The sequence below is a fragment of the Ammospiza nelsoni genome, chromosome 9 (genome assembly GCF_027579445.1).
Source record: "Ammospiza nelsoni isolate bAmmNel1 chromosome 9, bAmmNel1.pri, whole genome shotgun sequence".
Taxonomy (NCBI): domain Eukaryota; kingdom Metazoa; phylum Chordata; class Aves; order Passeriformes; family Passerellidae; genus Ammospiza; species Ammospiza nelsoni.
In genome coordinates this window covers 9,942,273-9,962,505 of record NC_080641.1, presented here as the reverse complement: position 1 = coordinate 9,962,505, position 20,233 = coordinate 9,942,273, and the positions used below count along the sequence as shown (strand labels likewise).

The following is a 20,233-nucleotide window of genomic DNA, read 5'->3' as shown; positions in this document are numbered from 1 at the left end:
GTGGACTTGAATTCACAGGAACAAAGGCCTGCACTAAAAATTAGCACAAGAATTTTCTGAAGAAGGAATTAGATAATATCAACACAGTAAGTTGACATCAGTGCCCTCTGTACAAACAATTTCCTTTACTGTAAAGGCAAGAGATCAAAAATGGGTTTGATACAGCCTGAAGCAAAGAACCTTTGCAGACAAAACTGTCTGGAGCATCCTGCTGAAGAATGCAGTGTGCTGCTTCTCTCCTGCAGCATGACAAATCACATGAGGAGCAGACAGCAGAATGTCACTCATGACCCATGTCACTGCAACACCTTCCCCCAGAACTCTGCAGCACAGGTAAAGCTAACTGTGCTAAAAAAAGCTAATTTTTAAATTTTTCCTGTTTGTACCTTCCCTTCCAAAAAAGCCCCAATAAAGCAAGAAAAATTTATCCCAACAGCCATTATCACAGGCACATTAAAATGTTTGCTGGATATGGCTTTGTATTCACAATTTTTTCTTCCAGTAGAAACTGCAAGTGCTCTGTTTCTATAATTAAGACAAAATTACTCATTTGATGCCTTTGCTTTTTTCTCCTCCTTTTACCTGGAGTTTCCTTTGCAGTGAAGGAACAGTTTTTCTCTGAATAACCATTTTTCTGCAGCCCTGGGGAAATCTCAGCAATCTCTTTTAGAAGCAATGCTCTGGTCCACAGCAGCAAACTCTAACAATGCCCTTATTTTGTATTTCAGGTGTGTGTCCAAGATGATTTGGGATGCAGTACTTCATTTATATTTGCTCTCAGAGCTCTGTCTAGACAAGTGGTACCAGACTCCTGGGGAGGTCCTGCACACCCTATCTTCATAGGTGTCAAACATTCAGTGGCCACCCAAAAAGGGACTGAACTTGAGAAAAGCATTCAATACATATTTTCCCTGCAGGTGAAAACCTCCCCCATGTGCTCTAAAGACTATACAAGATTAAGCAAGGTCTGTATGATTCATTTTGCTGGTAGCAAAATCTTCAAAAAGCCCAAACAACTAAACCCTTTAAAGTGAGGAAGCCACAGAGCCCATGATGTTAGTGAGGAGATGAAAGGAAGTTTCTAAAGCAGAGCAAGGCACATGGGTATTTGGAGATGACAACTTAATCTCATTTTCCTACACTGCAATACAGATGATGGGCAACAGCCTCCAAAGATTAGATTTAAGGAATCCAATGGAAATCCACCCTCAAAAAAATCATATTTAGGGAATTCAACACAAATCCAGCACAGGTTTTCATTTAAACAAAGAAAACAGCTTTGAGAAGAAGGAAAATGACCAACAGCGTTCTGTTTAGGAAAATGGATGATAAAAGGGGCACACTGAGAAAGCTCCACTCCATGAAAACTGAAATAAAGAGCTGAGGTTAGACTGAATGTCTGTCAGTTTAATCTCTGGCAAAACCAACAGCACAATAAGACCCTTCCACAAAAGAAAGGCTCAAGGGTGTCCCAGCACAGGGTTTCAGGTCAGCACTTGAAATATTTTAACAGAGCTCTGCAGGAAACACTATACCCTGCTTCAGCCAGGGATTTGCATCTCCTACTCACACCAGCTGTACTATTTTTTAAAAAATATACACCAACACTAGCATTCCTCTAAAGATCTATATCTCCCTCTGCTGAACAGATAAAGAGAACAGCAGCCTTGATGGGAACTGCCAACTGGGTTTTTAACCTTTGTATTCCACAGATTCCCTATAGCTCAAAGTTACAGATGACATTTGCCAGGTTATGGATAATGGTCTTTACACACTGGGGACATTTTGTTACTGGCTTGTCTAAAGCTTTTGATCCAGCAGCCCATAAAGCCTTCACCCTAAATAACTTGTCTTACATTAAGGAGAGAAGGAAGAGACATAAAACATTAGATATTAATCAGTTGACAAAAGGGCTCTGAAGGGAGAGGGAACCAAAACAGATTTCTCTAGAACTCTTTTGAAACTTTGACCTTTATGGTTTTAAAGAGCTATAGCAATTTCTCACAGGAGTAAGGGATAGATGGTTTTTGCGCAATTCAAGGGTTGTTGTCTATCAGACTGCCGGAGAAACAAAATATTCAGTACACAGAAGCAGGATTTACTAATGCTACAAAACTAATGAAGAAATAGCAGTAATAACCTGAAGTTTTGGAAAGAATTCATTCTTTCTATCTGAAAGAGGAAAAAATAATTACACACTGTTCAGATGCAACATTCAGTTATGCGCCTAACACAGCTTTTCTCACTGACTATGTAAATGCATAACTCTACATACACTAGTGCCTGTAAGCTGATGTCCAAAATAAATTTTATGACACCTAAAACATGTGAACAGGCATTTTATGTAAAAGGTGCTTCAATCCATGCTGTTTAAATAGACTAGACCTTGGAAGAGATGAAACAGGAGCCATACTTGTACATGGAGTGCTGGGTACATCTATAAAAGCTAAAAATACCATGGCACTTGCTGAACACATCTCTCTCAATTCAGACACATACTGTACACAACAAACACTCTTCATAATGCCAAAGCCATGTCAGCTCTGGTTCTTGAAAGAAACAAAGTTGCACAAGTCACAGAGCTGTGATGGAGGGAAAGGGCAGCACAGTCAGATTCCCTGGAAGCACACACTCCAAGAGGTCAAGATTGTGTAGACAAGGCCTTGAGGCATTACAAAAGATGGATGTGAAAGGAACATCCTCCCTAGGATTTTAAGAGTGCATTTATGAAGCTTTCAGGTTTCTGTTGTATTAGCAGACATCATAAAAAGAGAATCAAAGAGGCTTCAGAGCAGCCAAAGCAGCTCTAAGGAAAGGGAAGTGCAGGCTCCTGAGAACCTGAGTTGGATTATCAGTCAAACCTGATTTTAGTCCAGAACTACATTTTGCTTCACAAGCCTGAGGAGATATTAGTGTTAACTAGCTGCTGGAGATGATTATCTGATTCATTACCTAAACTGACCTCACAGCAGACTCTAGTGGAAGAGAGGAATAGAAGTGTCACAATTGCTAAAATCCAAGCTTCAGATAAGAAGGCTTAAACAAAAGGTATGGTGGGTTGTGTACACAGGGAAACAAGCACAGGAATGTGATGATACACAGGTAGCCAAGGTGGAAAAGAAACAACATACCCTAAGTAGGCAATGAAACAAGTCATGTGAAAAGTAACTGGTTTTCCACATGCATCTACAGTCTCATTTTTTGTCATTTTCTTGAGATTTAAATGGCTGATATGAACCTTGCACAAACATTCAAAACTCTACTCTTAAAGACTCATGCAATGTTTAGATGCTCAGACACTGAAAAGATGCCCTTGAGATGAGAGTCCACGCTGCACTCACTGGTTACAGATTTGCCTGTGCTATGTGACAATCTTCACCAGTTAGTATGGAAGCACAGTACCCAAATAAAAGCCTGGAACAGTTAATCCATGCAGTCTGAACAGGAGAAAACACAGGAAGCCATTACAGAGGATGTCATTCCAAAGAGCAATTCCTTTGAATGAGCTACCAGTAAAACTGCAGAGGTTGGAAAGCATTAAACTCTTAAGGGATACAGCAATAGCTAGCAGCAAGAGCAATTTGGTGTTCTGAGAAAAAGATGAATGTTGGAGTTGGCTATCTGTTCCTGAATTCCAAGGCTCATTTCAATTTAAATTTGAATTTCGTCACATTGACTAAATGACTTCTGTGCCAGTTGTAAGACAAAATGTTCATGAAAAGAATATTTAAGCAAACAATTAGCACGCTCATTTCTGCCAATGACAGATTTATCCTTTTCTCTAGAGAATCAAATGGAGCTTTTCAAGTTCATTTTATTCATTCACTTGTTACTGAAGTGTGATGACCTCTGGGACAAAGTTAGGAAACTCCCCAGTAGGTCTCTATATTGTTAGTCACTATTCATTGCAATTGCTTTATCCAAGACAAGTCAGATACTGCTTTTTCTGTGTAAGTAAAAAAGTTCTATCAGCTCTTGAACTCTCAAGGCTTATGTGAAAATTGCACATGCAACACATCCTGCACACTGATGAGAGGTTTCATGTCCCTTTGTGATTTCCTAGGAAGCAGTGGCAGCAAGGCAGGAAGACACTACCTGACAGATCTGGCAGCATCTCTGATGTGCAGGAACAGAAAAATCAGCTTAACTACAAAGATCTTAAGTTCAAATAACATGGTATAGGTGCAGTTCTTCTCACTGTCAGTCCTGAGCAGAAGTACAATGTGATCCACCTACCAGAGCCAGAAAGATCGCCTTCACCAATCTTTGTCCTTTTGTCCTTCACCAAGGACAGCAGAAGGCTTGGTTTGATATCTCACCTTCATTTACATCGCAGGGTCCATGAAGAGGGATGGCATGTAAGTCAAACCTTCAAAGATTTGCCCTCACCTAAAAAATCCCACTAAGCTCAGTGTTTCCACTAAAGTAAGGACTTTGTGACAGAAATATGATCACAGCCTTACTGGCCAAAAATACAGATTCCAACAAACAACCCTTAACTGACTGAAGTGCTGTAAATGCTTTCCCATGCAAAACAAACAAAGGCTTTGCAGTGAATTCTGGAATGAGTTTGAATTAAAGGTGACAAATGTGCACTTCCAAAACACAAATCTTGTCCCCTACTTCCCCTGCCAACAGCCTCAGAGATCATGGACTAGGGGAAGGTTTATTATTACCTACCCACAAAATGAAAAGACACACTGCAGGTAAAGCCCTATCCAAGTAATGGGCAAGCCCTGAACTGCTGCATGCCACTGCTTTCATCAAGGTTGAATTCTGAGCACTCACTGCTATGAAGTTTCTCACAGGTTTGAAAGGAATGCCTAACCTTTCTCCGTGCCTTTAAACACTGAGTTCAGTTCATACACTGAAGGTAATCTCATAGCTCAAGCCCTAACTCCACCCTAAACATGTCATATATTCACACAAATAGATCCTTCCTGAGCCACTGCAGGCTTTCAACAGAATACACTGCTCACCCATGAGAATCTATTAAGGTAAGACCTTGCTCTCAGCTGGAAAACATTAATTCTCTTCCAAAAAGGCACACTATACCTTCTTGGTCATTAATATCCCATCATTCTTCTGAGCTGAGTGACAAGGCAGGTAAGTCACCCAGATCTGAGACAATGTACAAGGCTAACTCTACAGGGAGATGTTTGGAAAAGAGAAATCACTGCTCCAGTTACTGCAGCAGAAAAATCAATATTTCACTGGCCAGGAGAGTCTCCAAGTGGCCCCACTTGGACACCAGGTATATTAGAAAAATGGAATGATGATGATAAAAAAGCCGCTTTTGACCCTGAAGTGTAAGTGCATCAGGGTGCTGCAGAGGCCTGAAGGGGTGGGTAAATAGCTGCAAATGAAAACAAAGGTGTTAACACAACAACAGGAGTCCTTCATAATGCTGCTACTGATCCCTAGCTTTAAATTAGTTTTATGACCATTCAGAACCAGAATACAACACCATTGTGCAGTGCTAAAGATGGTGCACAGGAAACATCCTTAAACAGCCTGGAAAACGTGGTGGGGAAGGACAAAATCACCTTCAAAGGAAAAGCAGAAAGTGGGGAAGGGAATAAGGAAGAGAGAGAGCTGGTGAGAGAGGAGAAGCTCAGCATTAAGAGCACACCTTATGTTCACTGAGGGTTTGCCCCTTGTTAGCAAAGACTGGCATTGGTACAGGCTGCCAAAAACCTGTCCGGGGCTGGCACTGGTGCTCAGTGGATCAGAGAATACCCTAATCCAGAAAAAAGGCAGTTCAGTTTTGGCCATGCAATTGGTAGAGTGAAGGAAGAGATGGAAAAGCAAAACCTGGCCGTGTTTAGGAGGGAGTATGGCATCGCCAATGCAGGCAGCCTCCAACTCTGCTGCTCTAAGCAGTAAGATCAGCATCAATCAGCACCACCCCACTTTTTCCCTGCTGCGGTCACTTCATCTGAACCCACACTAACAAGAGTTTGTGACAACATAGCAAAGCTGTTTTAGAGACTGACCAAAGCTAAAACTAATGCAGCAAAACCTTAAGTTCTGACTATGCTGCAGCTGTTCTGTTGCTATCCTGTCCATATGCGTTTCTCTGATGCTTGCACTTATTTTGTGAAGCTCCTGCAGAGGAGACAGTCTCTGTCCTGCATCTCTGCAGCCCTAAGAAACCTTTCTCAGCCCTCAAACCCCCCTCAATTGTGGGTCCTACAGGGAAAAAATTCAGTGTTTGAGGAGATGATGCACCTAATGTCACAGAAACTTCAGGTCTCTGAATTCTTACAAAACCTCTGCATAATATATGGGAAATAAAAAGTCAGTGAAAGCTGCTGACACTATTACAGCAGGCTGGGAATAAAACATTCCTACTATCAATAGCTACACTGAGCTCACTGGAGTTAGCAGACAGTCTGATCTCACCCAGACTGCACAACATGGCCATTCCAGCTGCGAAGTGCATGATGCATTTTCAGCCCTTAGTTTTCTTTTTAAAGCAGGGAAACGGCACTGCTAGAAAATATATGGGTTAAGGACATCAGTGCTATTGCTGAGGCAGAACAATAACAACTTCAGCCATGATTTATATAGCTAATTTCAGAATAAAACCCTATCTGTTTTTAAAAAAAGACCACAGAATGACCTGATTTTGTATTTGGCAGTGATTACAGTTTATACTGGACAATGTTTCAACTCAGAAAGCATGCAAATAGAATATTTCATTAAAGTAACAGACAAAAGGGGTCTTTTCTTCTTTATGTGCCCTCTCCACTGCAACAGATTTTATCAGGCTGCAGCCAGACACACCAGCTTTCCTCTCACCTGAAGTGCCTGATTTTAAGTGAATTACTTCTCAAACCAATATCCATTTCTCTCTTCTATAGGCTCTATTTCTAGTTTATGGCCCATTTGTTCTGTTTTAAGCTACTCAAGATAATTTTTTTTTTGGTCATCTAAAAGCTTCAGAGTGAAGAGTCCAGAAAAGAAACTTATATATCATCCACATTAGATGCTAATCCTGGGATTTGCTTTTATAGTGGCATCTAAAGCTTGTTTTCCTACATCATCTGAAGCCAACTCAGTGCTCTCTACTAGAGAAGAGTGTTCCTCATGGAGATATACAGTCTAACAATGGTTTTAAAGATGGTTATATTTAAATGAAAGCATCACAGCAAATCCTGTGACAGAACCCCCCCATTTCAGTCACTGTGCCACAAGGTTCACAGCCTGACTTTGCTTCATTCTCTGTAAGGAATCTTGAACCAGAGATCTGGGTTTAACAAAACCATTTCCACCTGCACCCAGTTTCCATGCTGCATTGCCAAATAAAAGGAGGACACTGAAGGACTGGAGGGGTGGATTTGGAAGCAAAGTCAGGCTGTGAACCCTGTGCTGCATCAGCTCACCTAATTCATGGCCTGTGTTGGTAGATCTCTAAGGGACCTTGCTTACAATTTTTCCTGTAAAAGAGAGTTTTAAAAATGGAAAAGGCAGAAAGGTACTTCTCAACCTTTCACCTGTGCACAATGCAGCATCATGGGCTGTGTGGGCCAACAGTCAAAATATTACAAAAAAGTGAGAAGAAATGTAAGACAGGGTGGAAAGGACAAGGACCTTAAGATGGTCATCCTGTTTCTGTGGTGAAGGCAAGGGAGGAACCAGCACAGAGATGCTGATCTAGCTGAAGTATCTGATTAGGAAAACCCACTTCAAGGAGTCATTCTGAACAGATGGATGCAATTGGGCAAGATGCAATTGTCAAGGGCAGAGCTTTTCTTAAGCAAAGTGTGAAAGAACAGGACATTATGAAAAGATGTTCCAGCTTTATGAATGGTTAAGAGAGAACCTTTAAAGAAAATAAAAATGTCAACCTGAAAACATTTCTACTTCAGTCAAAATTACATTGCTTAAAGAAGTGATGCTGGCTTTCAGCTATTCTGCATACAGAAAAAAGGAACTGAAACGTGCATGTAATTAATAGTATAGTAAATCAATTTACCTCTTTCCTTTTATAGCTCAAATACTACGTACCAATACTTTCTCCCTAACAATTTTATGAATTGCTTACCTCATCAAGTCTTAAACTATAGATATATACATATATACACACAAAAATACAGACACATATATAGCATTAAGCTCCATCAAATCAACAAATAAATTGAGAGCATATACAGAAACAGCACTTCTGTTTAAATGCAATACAAGACTGAGTGGGGCATGAAATGCTCAGAAGTCTCGGCTCTTCTATCCTTGAACAGATCACTGAATAAGTAATTGAAACAGTTTTCAAAATGTGAAAATCCTCTTAGCATGTGAGCAAGCCAAGGCAGGGCTAAGGCAGGTTTCTGAAATTGGCCACTACACTGATCACTGAATTAGTGTTTAGTATTATGGACTGTTCATTTTTATTTCTGCCAGGGGCAAAAAGGAGTGATCAAGTCAGTGTGCCCTGTTCCCTGCTTGTTTTTCCCAGTACTAGTCAAGGAAGTCAGCTTTGAATCTTCCTTTATTAATTTTATAGCCTATGTGACAACTCATGCCATTCAACAGTTATGTTCCTTTTTCCACAAACTAAATGAAATTATTAAGCAAGACTAGCTGAAGCTGATGGAGAAGAAAAACCTTTGTCTCCATCATAATACATTAAACATGACTGTGTTACTATATGGGGTATGAAAGTAGACACTAACTCATTTCTTTGCTCTGATTATTTTTTAGGAGTTCACAAATAATGTCTTTCAAAATTCCAGTGTTTCTTTTAATATGCCCCATTTTCCCCACATGTATTTATGGCTGAAAGATCAATTAGAATTCCATTGTGAGAAGTAATTTCAATTGGTTCAATTACCCCATGTAATTGTTTCAGCAATCATAATATCAATCAAATATCCATTTTAATTTTTATTTAGAGATTCAATTACCAAACATCAGTACTTCTTTCAGTACTTCTTTCCCTTTCACCCCTCAGCATCCTCTAAATCATATAAACATGCATGCAGTCCTTTAAAACCTCCATGAAACTTTTAGGGCTTCCTAATGCTTCTTTCTCAACACACTTGCTGAGGACAAACCCATTTTTTTAGATCTGGGTGTGGGGACAGAGACACTCCCATCTGCTCCTACCCCATGAGCCCTCCAGCTTCAAAAGCCTTCCTTGATTTATCTGTGCCTTATCCCCCTCTGCCTTTCAGGTGGCACAGAATCCCAGTTATCTAGTCATTGTCTTTACAGAAGAATTCTGTTTCATAGTGCTTTTACAGGAATATTTTAATCAGTGGCTGATCCATTTGGAGCTAGTGCTCATCATTCCTTAGAGAGTCCCTTCTCATTCAAATGCTGCTAGTAGGCATTGTTGTTCAACTATTTTTACATGTAATTCACTAAAATTCAGAGAGATGACTATCAAGCAAGTCAATATTTTACACTCCAGCTTGAATCCATTTTTGGATTCAAAATGCAAGTTAATTTTTTGCCTCATAAGAGTTACAACCAAAGTAGAACCAGCCTCAAAATGAGAACACCCGAATGAAATGGCAAACTAGTGGTTGCAAAAATGATCAACATATCTCCCACAGTCCAGAGAGAACAAATGTTGTCAGAACAAGTAGTTACAAGTCCATTAAAACTCCCCAAGGAGAAAGAAATGCAGAGTTGGTTTAAACATTTATAGGCACCTGTGAGTTTTAGTTACTGTATGCATAGCACAGTACAGCTTCCTCCCAAAGCGACACCTGCTCTGCTCTCAGATCTTTGTGTTATCACCAAGAACCATTTAATCTAAGTGAATAAAAGGCTCCTTGTGCCTTCCCCACTGACTAATTCAAAAAAATAAAAATGTTAACAGCCATCTTTGCCCAGCCTAGGAAAACATGAGCCCACCCACAGGGATTGTAGTTGGAGCTATGGGAACATGCACAGCTTTACAGCACACTTCAGGTAAAACCAGTTAAAATCCCCAGTATGGCTTTGTGGCATTTATAGAACAATATTATAAATCAGAAAGAGCAGCACTCATCATGATAACACATTGAGGCTCCCAGAGCTGAGCTCTGCCTGGTTGCCTTAGAGATCCCAATAAATGCACTGGGTGATTTCTTTACCTGCCTTATCTCTGATAAAGGCACCCAAATGAAAAAGCCAGGCTGGGGCATGACACTGACACAGCACTGTGGCACTTAAAATGTCTCTGAGTAAAACTTCTCAACTGCAAAGACACTTCAGTCTTGGGCACAGCAGCCAACCTCACATCTCTGGGGAGAGTAAGGAATAAAGGAAGGAAGAAACAATATCCCTTTGCTCCAAATCCCTTTTACCTACCTGCACAGCCAAAAGCTAGGTGATACCTAGAAGATGGGCTGAATTTGACACAACACACGTTAGCCTTGGCCTCAATGCTTGCAACTGAGTTGTCCAAGTTGGTAGACCACAGTTTCACTAGAGAAAGGGAAAAAGAGACATGAATCAACAAAAAACAAAAACATGAACTTCATCTGAAAGGCCTAATATCTAGCTGTTTAATGAACAACATTCTGGAAAGCCTCAGTTGCTAAAACATTAGTGAGTCTGAAGGGTCAGCTGTCACTGGTGGTTGGCAAGTTTGAGAATATTCTCAAGACCACATTGTAAATATCAGAGCAGGTGATTAACCACATGCTATAATCTCAGTGCTTAAGGTTACTGCAGTGCAGATTCATACAACCAAGGACAGGAAGACTTGCATTCTTTTTTGTTCCTTGTCACTGTGCTGGGATGCAAGAACTCCATGCTCCACAGCAAAATTGCTTTGCACAGAATAAAGATACCTAATTGCATGCACAGTGAGTGAGAACAACTTGTTTTATTCTTGAGAAACTGGCACAGACAGGAGAGAAATCAGTATGTTGGCTTCCTATGATGCAATAATCCCTTGGTACAAGAACTTCACTGTTCTATGAGAGTGCCTCATGAACACTGATTAAACTATGTGCTAGAAAGGACTCTTCCACCAAGCACTCCAGTGCTTCAGAGAATGACCAACAAAAAACATCAGGGCTTTTCAAAAGACAGCCTTCCCCACCTGCCAGAAACTCTTCAAGCACCATTTAACCTTAAGATGAAGAGTACCAGGTGCTCCTCACATAGTTAATCTTCTTATTAAAAGCTAAACAATGCACTGCCTTTGGTCCAGATAAAGGAGCAGCAGATTGGCATCAAGCCCCACTGATTCATACAAGCAGAAAAAACAAACATCTCCCCTCCCTCTTTTCTCGATGAGTGGATCAAGCTGTACTGGAGTATCACAGTCTGAGGCTGGAAGCAAAGCAAGCTATGTTAAAGATGTTATTAACATATGTTTAACATATTATCAATGTTAAACATGCAGTTGCTACATGAAGGGTTAAAATCCCCTCAAGAGATCCCCTTGAGCTGCAAGGGCTTCTTCAGATCTGTGGCCAACAGATCCTCCAGTCTTCTTACTGAAAGATCACTTTGGAGGTGAAGTGAGCAAAAATGGCAAAACAACAGGAACCTTGCAAGCCACTGTGATCAATACATGAGAGATCAGCAACTTTATGGGGTGTCCCCCACCCTCTGAGGGGCCCTCTGTGTCACCTGCTGGCCAGCATTTCCCAGGGGCTTTGAGGGAGAGGCAAGGCTTCCAGCTGGATTATCCAAGGACGTTTTAGAAGATGAAGGAAAAGGAGGAACACTGGCAGGTTGGTTCCAGTGTTCTTTTTGATAGTATGGCAAGCAATGAAAGCAACAAGGCTGGGCTGATTCTGACCATACAAGGATGGAGGAAACAGCACAGCTCAGGGCACACCAAGGAATCATTGTAAATACAGCACTGTGTGCATATCTGGCAGCTGCCTGGAACCATCAGAAAGCAGCACACAAAGACACCAGCAGAAATACAAACCCCAGGGGCATATTCTGTTTGCCCACAAGCATTATGTAAAATTCAATGAAAACAGCACCCAGCCTCAGGTTGGTTTTCAGAAATAAATGCATTCTCATTGATCAGAGCTATAATACTCATCCTAAACACCTGGCTACATTTTTAAACGAAAGAACAGCTTTGCAAGCATGGCTTAAGAAGCTCTCTTCTCCCAGGCAAGATGAGATGATAAAGCCTCTCCACCATGTTCTGCACTTGGGAACAGAGGGGAATAGGAAAGAATTTCAGAGAGCAAGAAAATATTTACATTTTGCTTAAAAGAACAGACACCAAGAGATGAGTAGTCTAAGTTCTGGTGGCAGTAAAGGCCATCAAGTTTATGGATGAGATAAGTAAGAAGCAAATAAAACATGTTTATGAGAGAACAGTGTCAGCAGACAACACCACTTCAACTTGAGGAGTGTGGGGTGGGTACATGATCTCAAGTTCAGAGCAATACTCTGCCAAAATCTAGTATTTAAACAACACTTTGGCTTTCTTTGAAGCTTCCCACCCAGGTACTTAAAGCTGCATCCAAAGCAGCCAAGTCTCTCCTTGACCCCCCCCAACAAACAAATGGCCATCTGGTCCCAGCTCAGTATCAAAAGCTAATTGAGGGCTCTGCTTCAGTTTGGCTCCTTTTTTCATTCAAGCTTGCAGGTCATAAGCTGAGCCATTTAATCTGGTGAAGAGACAATCCATGTGCTCAAAGTCATCATAATATTTGTTACAAGTGACAGGCACAGATTACAGCCTGCAATTTCTGTGATCTAACTGCTGTGAGATATGCAGGGCTCCAATTAAATCTTAGTCAGTACCATAAAAAGGATAGATGGGACACATAACACATAATGAAACATGTCAAGTTTTACCTAGAACTGCCCATTATTTTTTAAAAAGAACTGACAGGTTAATAAAGCATAATTCATAAGGGTAGAGTTTATTTGCTGCAGCTTTCATGGGTTTTGCTGGGGTCGAGGCAGTAATTATCCAACACAGATGTCTTGGTAACATCCAGAATTGTGTTGATGAGACAAGCAACCATCTGAGATTGACTATTTCTGAAACACATGTTCTCAAAGCATATTTTCTCTCATTTTGCAGCTGCTGAGAGACATCTTGATGTGGCTAAATACCTATCCCTCACTATTGTATTAAAAAGATGCCTCCAGAACAGTTTTTTCAGTTTAAAATGCTTTGGCCTTTTCAAGATATTTTTTTAGTTGAAGATTTACACCAAATGTGTAAGTTCATCAGTTAATTTTCCATGCATCAGTTCTGTGTCTAAACACTGACTGGAAGAGGCAGAAGCTTGTACTACAATAGCTGAAGGTTGATGTTCACAGTTGGTACACTGAGTAAGGATGTTTCATCCAGCCTGTCACTTGTGAGTTCTTATCTGCTCATCTGCTGCTACTCTGGAGAAGCTCTAAGCCAGGAATAGGATCTTGCTACCAGAAAATTCATTTGCAGAGATTAGCAGAATCCCTAGGAAAGGAGAAAGCTGCTGAATTGTCCTGCTAGGCAGAATTTTGGATCCACTGCCTCATGCAGGGGTCAGGAAGGTGGTGTAAACTGGTGACTGGCAGTAGGCAGTGACTGCAGGGCACTCTTTGCATAAGGCACAGACTTTACTGCCAATAAAAAATAAACATCAACATCATCTTGACTTCTTCAAGGCAATTCCACTAAATCAATCCAACAACCTCACAAATCTCCAGAAAATTACTGAATTTTTAGCCAGAAAAATGACCAAATTGAAGGTTCAGCTAGATATTTTGAGAGCAATAAATACCAACACCTCAAGTCAAGCGAAGCCAAAGGAACGAAGCATCAATGAAAATGAAGTCCCAAACAATCCAGTGGAAGTTGGTGGAGCAGACTCCACCAGTCTCAGGCCATTTCCCCTCTGTAGAAGGCTTTTTTTTTAAATGAAGCCATATCTGCATATCTGTGTTGGCTTGCTGAATTAAGTGCACTGTAAAAAAAATAGCTGCAGGACTAGTACCAGGATCTCATTTATTGAGGCAGCATGGAAATTACTTTCTTTAGATGTAATGAGACACAGGCCTGCATTCCTCCTTGCCAGGAGACAATGAAAAGTAACTATTGCTACAAACTCAGAGCTCTCAGTGCTCCTGCTCTATCCTACCTCTCACTTTTGAGCCAGGAATAATGAAGGAACTACAGATGTAAAACCAAGATGCTTTCTTAATTTGAATTTATCAGTGCTTCTTCTATTTTCTTCAGCTTCAGAGAGCTTCAAAAACAGTCAGACCACAATAATATTTGATCATCTCAAAGAAATGTATCTATCCCAGTGAACACAAATTCTACTCACAGAGCATCACCAAATATTTCACTGTCCATCATCTGCTAACTTTACAATAGCCATGAAACTCCACCCCCAATTCAGAACAGACAGCTGAAAGTCATTAGCTAAGTGGATTAGCTCTAGCCCTGTCCTGGTACTTTGATGCCATCATTTTGCCTTGACAAAATTAATCTTTTCTTCTCCAAGAGCAGAAATTCACCCTTTCCTACTTACATGAGTATCACAGCTCCTGCCATTATTATGTGCACAAAAGAATTTAAATTAAGGCTGTGCCTACTCCCCAAGCTCCTTGCAGAACAAGTAAACACCAATTTTGCTCACTGCTATCTAGTTAGAGTATACCTTTGGGTCCCTACAGACATACACAAGCACTTCTGCCCCTTGAAAAAGAGAGTGCAAAACAACTGTAGATGAAAGTGAAGGGTTTGTACACACACTAGTTATTCTAAGTACAATAATGCTTTTATGCTGTCATTATCTGCTGTGAAAGTAGGAAGATCTTCCACAGATAAGCATATTCTGGATTATTTTCATCTCACAAGATGGACAATGCAAGAACCTGGGGCCTAGGGATGCTGCTGCTAATTACAGGATAATAATTTTCTGCCTAACAGCACTGTTAGCATCCCCTATGCAGTGCCTGAGCCCTGGCAGAGAGAGCTGAAAAGGATTTTTCATTCATAAGCACCTTCTCCAACACACATCTACTTTCAGAATTAGCTTCTGACTTGAAAAAAAGAGGAGAGACAGGCAGATACACAGCAAGCAGGAAGAACTGGCAAAGCTGTCCCTTTTTTGGCTGCCTTGTCCTGACCACTTGACAGGGAAATGTGATACTTGTGTTTGTGATGAGATTAGCTCCTGCACACCCGGTGTGGCCTCAAAGGGGCAGAGAAATCAAAGAGGACAGGAAAAGTAGATAAAGGATCTCTCCTGCCACTCTACCTGGCCACACATGTATTATTGTGTATTAAAAACTGACCAGAACTCAGCCAAACCACCATGAACACTAGCAGAAGGACAAAATTTTAAGTTAGGCAGGTTACAATGAAGACATTTGTCATGAGTGTTACCATTCCCTCACATTTAATCCTTTCAGTGTGATCAAATGGAAGATGGACACTACAACATTAATGTGGACATTTTGCTGCTATTGATCTGTACCTCAAAAACTTCTAAAATCTCTGCTGAGACTCAATTTGTCTCTAAAGGGCTCTTAATATATGCAAATCACAGGCAAGTCATGGTAAAAAATAGAGGATAAAATGTTCCAGACCAGTTTTATCCACCAAAACCCCAATACACCTTCAAAAGACCTTTGTGAATTGAAATGCAGGTTATGTGGATCTGCAGGCTTTATTAGAATAATTTCTAAGTAAACAGTACACTTCTACAGACAATTACTGAAGAAGTGAACAGTTAAAATGAAGACAGAAGCTCTGCCTGCAGCTTGGCTTTGCAAAACTGGACACCTTGTTAACATGCTAATAAATGCAGATCCACCTGCCAGATTAGCTTTTTATATGCATGGCAAGAGTGGGGAGCACTGATGAAGAGGCTGTTAACTTACAAGGTGAATATTCACTCCTGCTGCATTTAAGCACACAGAAAACATACCTGTCTTCCACCAGAAAAGGAAGGGGAAGTGTACTGAAAACATTTTAAACTCACCTTAAATAAAAAATAATCACTAAAGTTTTATAAATGGAATTACCAGCTTTGGGAACTGTAGTGACAGGACAAGGGGAGGGGTTTCATACTGCCAGAAGGCAGGGTTGGATGGGATATTGGGAAGGAATTCTTCCCTGTGAGGGTGGGCAGGCCCTGGCACAGGGTGCCCAGAGATGCTGTGGCTGCCCCTGGATCCTTGGCAGTGTCCAAGGCCAGGCTGGATGGGGCTTGGAGCAACCTGGGACAGTGGAAGGTGTCCCTGCCCACAGCAGAGGCTGGAAAAAAATGAGCTTTAAAGGCCCCTTCCAACCCAAACCATTCTATGACTCTATTATTGCAAATGTAATTGAGGAACATTAATTTCTTTTGGAACAGCATTTAAAAGCTTTTTGGAAGAGTGCTCCAGAGCACTCTTTGTAGGAGCAGCTTACAAAGTTTAGCACTGATGAAAAATTAATTTATCATTTCAAAGCAAATCATGAAGAGCTCTGTCCAGAGCTCTCTATCAGCCCATCTGGGAGAAGTGATCTCCACTGCTTAGGAAAGGAACTTTTAAGCTCTTGCTGTTAAATAACTCTGATTTGATATGTAAAAATTACAAATAAAACTCTTATTCATTAGAGAGGAAGAATTCTACACCTCCCTCAGTGCTATCCTCTTCTTCAGGAGCTTCCTATATAGAAGAGGAACATTTTTTACCACCATGTAGAAGGGCTTGACTGAAGGGCTTTTTCAAATGGGCCCAGGAGTGTGGAAGGCTGAGAGCTGCTCCCAGCACTCCTACACAATCCACCATCCAGCTCCTTAAAGCTCCAAGAAACAGTCTTTAACATGCAGAGCTACAGGTAAAAGAGCAGCAGGCATTCTTTAACTGCTGCTGTTTTACTGACAGCCTTGTTTTTGAAATATAAATACATGCTGTTCTTTTGAAAGGCCCCGAGGCTTTAACTCAACAAGTTTAACTAATGTTAAAACACATTTTGGTTTGTTTGGAGGAGAATGTTAGCTGAGAGTACATTACACAAAAAAATGTGAAGCAAGAGATGTTAATCCAAACAAAGCCTCTCTTTTTCCAAGATCCAAACTGTTCAGTAATATCTTGCCACATTACCTCAGCAATTACAATACTGAAGGCAGCTGAGGAATCAGCTTCTTGAAATAGCACATTTTTGTTCTTCCCATTGAATACACAGAGCTTGTGTCTTCTATACAGAGTCTGAAATAAAACATTACCTTTGGCATCATCAGAGCCTGAAGCCAATAGCTTAGGGTCCATCAAGTTAAAGTCAACACTCCAGCACCTTTTCTCATGCTCCTATTGAGAGAAACAAGAACAACATTGCAAGGTAGTGAGCTGTAATATGATAAAACAGTAAAGGAAAACACACATGTTTGGTGTAAATTGTCAGCAGGGACCAGGAGACAGAAGCTTACTATGGTTAGCAGTTTTTCAAAAAATATCTTTTCTCCTAATCAGATTGATCCTATCAATATGCTAGACATGCCAGGAAAGCAGAGAACACTAGACTGGCTTTTTTAAGAATTAAAACTGATTTCATTTCTACTTGGAAAGAGAAAAAAAAATCAGGATACACACATTAAAAACCTGGTTTTGCAGCATTATTTGACTGTCTGTGGTTCCACTATGACTGGCTGCTTATCCTAGCTTGTAGCTGTATCTTTCAATATTAATAAGCAATTTTTAAGTATTTCCCAATACTGACAAGATGCTCATTTCAACCACCTCCTCTCTGAAAGTCCAGGAAATCCTCACCTTCCTGCTGAGATATTAAGTAAGTCTCCTGGAGTCTAATCCTCTGTTTTACCACTGAAAGAAATATTATTAAGACTGCACACTCTTCCTCAAAACACAGAAGAGCTGTAATTGCTATGCTACCCATCCCACATGAAAGCAGAGCATTACACTGAATAAAATCTGAAATTCAGTCAAAACCCTTGTGTAAAGCCTTCACACAGGCTTACAAGACAAAAAGCTCACAAGGATGAAGTCACTAAAGGGTTTCAGTACATGCAAAGCAGATGTCAATGTCTCTATGCAAATCCAAATAAAAAATTTAAGTAATTTTATAGAAGCAAAATGAGTTTGTTTTAACACAAGCAACAGCTGGTCGTCTCTAGGTTCATTATTCGGCCTCAAAGAATTGCAAAATGTATTTGAGGGGAAAACAGACTAGATTTATTCTGTCCAGTATAATTTCTCTTTCATTGAGATATGCAAAGGATTAGTGAAAACAGGCATTATAAAATGACTAAAAAACAATGAGAAGGTAAACGGTGGCCTAAATAGGAACTTTTTAAAAAACCTTCCTCGTTTGTTTCATAATTACCATTGAAATCAACTGCAAAGCTCCCATAGTGTGACATATTAGGACTGAAACAACAAACTTGAGTTTCCTAGATTGGCACAATTCCTCACTAGCTTACAGGACAGGGGTTAACAAGGCTCCTTCTGTCTGGAAATGAAGACCTGCATTAATCAGTAAATTCTAAATCTGCTGATTAGACATAAAACTTATGTTGAACTGTCAAGGAGTCTGTAGTTCATCCATTATCACTGACCAGTTCCAATGGACTGTGCTACCTACACCACAACCTGCAGCACCTCCAGCCTCCTCCCAAACACAACAGCCCTCTTCCATCCTCCTTGTTCTGATCATGAGCTCCTCAGAAGCCATTAGATACAAACACAATGTTTGAGTTTCACAAAGAAACAAAATGCCAGAAACTCCTCCTGACCAGGTCTTGTGTGGGGAAGGACCTGCCTTGCTCTGCCTTGTGCTCCCTTCTCCCAGCCTCATTCAAGGCTGCATTTTGCTCTTCTGCATCTCAAGCACCTGTGCTGGCCATCACTGCAGTTTTACAAAAGGCTTTTGACAAAGACTGAAGTGTGCTGTTATCTTATTGCAGGGGTTCCATACTGTTGTCTCCTTATCACAAGAATTCCATACCTTCCTGGTGTTTCCCATGAGCAGCTCCTCAGAGCACTGACTCTTCTTCACAAAGCAGCCAACTGACCCCAGCTCCCTTCTCACCCAGCCACCCCCCTCTTTTATAGCACTCTTCTTCTCATTGGTCACAGCTGTGGCCTGTTAAAGCCAGGCCTATTCCTGATCTTTGATAATTGGCCCAGCTGAAACTCCTTAGGGGTAAGATTACTTTCTACACTATCTTTATTTTTCCTTATATTCTATCCCCCTACAGAAGTGGAACAGGTATGGAGCAAATGAAGCTTCTAAAGAAAGGTGAGACAGCTTCCAGGAACTGATTTCTCCTTGTGTAGATTCCCTACCCAAAAGCAGCAGCAGAAAAACCTAACTGCCTCACAACTGTGAGAGGAAGACAGAGCTGCCTCCCTTGGAGGACTACAGCTCAATAAAGCTGTGCAGATGAGAGGCATTTCCCAAACAGGAGGAATATCAATTTCCTGTGGAACAGAAAGGCCTTTTGCTGGACTAGGAGCAGCACCTCAGACTGTACATGCAACAGGAAATGTTCCTTGTTGGGTGTGTGTTACCTGGTAGACCTTGGATCTCTGTCCTGTGAATCCATCCCAAAGGATGACGGTGCCCTCATAGTCACTGCTGGCTAGCAGGTTCTTGTGGTAACTACTCCAGCTGATACAGCTTAAAAAGAGCAAACCCTGGTCAGTCTTGCAGTAAATCAACATACAACACAAAAATCACTCTTGCAATACATTAGGCAATGAGTATCTTTGCAAAGTAGACAGCACCTTGATGAAAACACCCCACTGAAACATGCAGCTTAGGGGAAAAAAAACCAAAACCCATTAGAAATAGAACAAACATTATTCCACAAACTAAAAGCAAAACTTTGTTTGCTGAAGAGATATTTGCCCCTTGATATGAAGTGCTAGGGTCTAGAGTTTTTTAAAAATGCAATTATTTCAAACACTGATTTTTTTTGCTATTTGAATACCACACAAATTCTCAGAGAGCTCAAGGTTTGACTCCTTAACCTCTCAGCAATAGACACTACTGTTATTATTACCATAAACAAATTATTATACCATAAATTAATAATAATAATTACCATCATACTATATTATACTATATTATTATACCAAATTATTATTATACCATATACTACTTACCTAAGAGTAGCTGTATATGTAAAATTCATAGATGCATGGACTGTAAATCAACCTCTCCTGCAGCACACAGCTAATATCCTATATATGTAGCTATGTGCACATGAAAATTTGACTTCTGAGAAACTACTTCCAGCTAGTTATGCTAAATGCTAAAAATGCCTTCACATCCAGGAGGAAACAGCAATTTGTTTAC

At 40.6% G+C, this 20,233-nt stretch overlaps 1 protein-coding gene across 5 annotated transcripts in view; it reads right to left on the bottom strand.

Annotated features, from left to right (window-relative positions):
- Positions 1-20,233, bottom strand: part of COP1 (COP1 E3 ubiquitin ligase) — a 124,754-nt gene that overhangs the window by 44,358 nt on the left and 60,163 nt on the right. For all 5 annotated transcript variants that reach the window (XM_059478676.1, XM_059478677.1, XM_059478679.1 and 2 more), the window contains exons 13-15: positions 19,444-19,552; positions 17,142-17,223; positions 10,303-10,419 (exon numbers count right to left, since the gene is read on the bottom strand). In XM_059478676.1, coding sequence (XP_059334659.1) covers positions 10,303-10,419; positions 17,142-17,223; positions 19,444-19,552 — 308 coding nt within the window. The remainder of the gene's footprint in view (positions 1-10,302; positions 10,420-17,141; positions 17,224-19,443; positions 19,553-20,233) is intronic.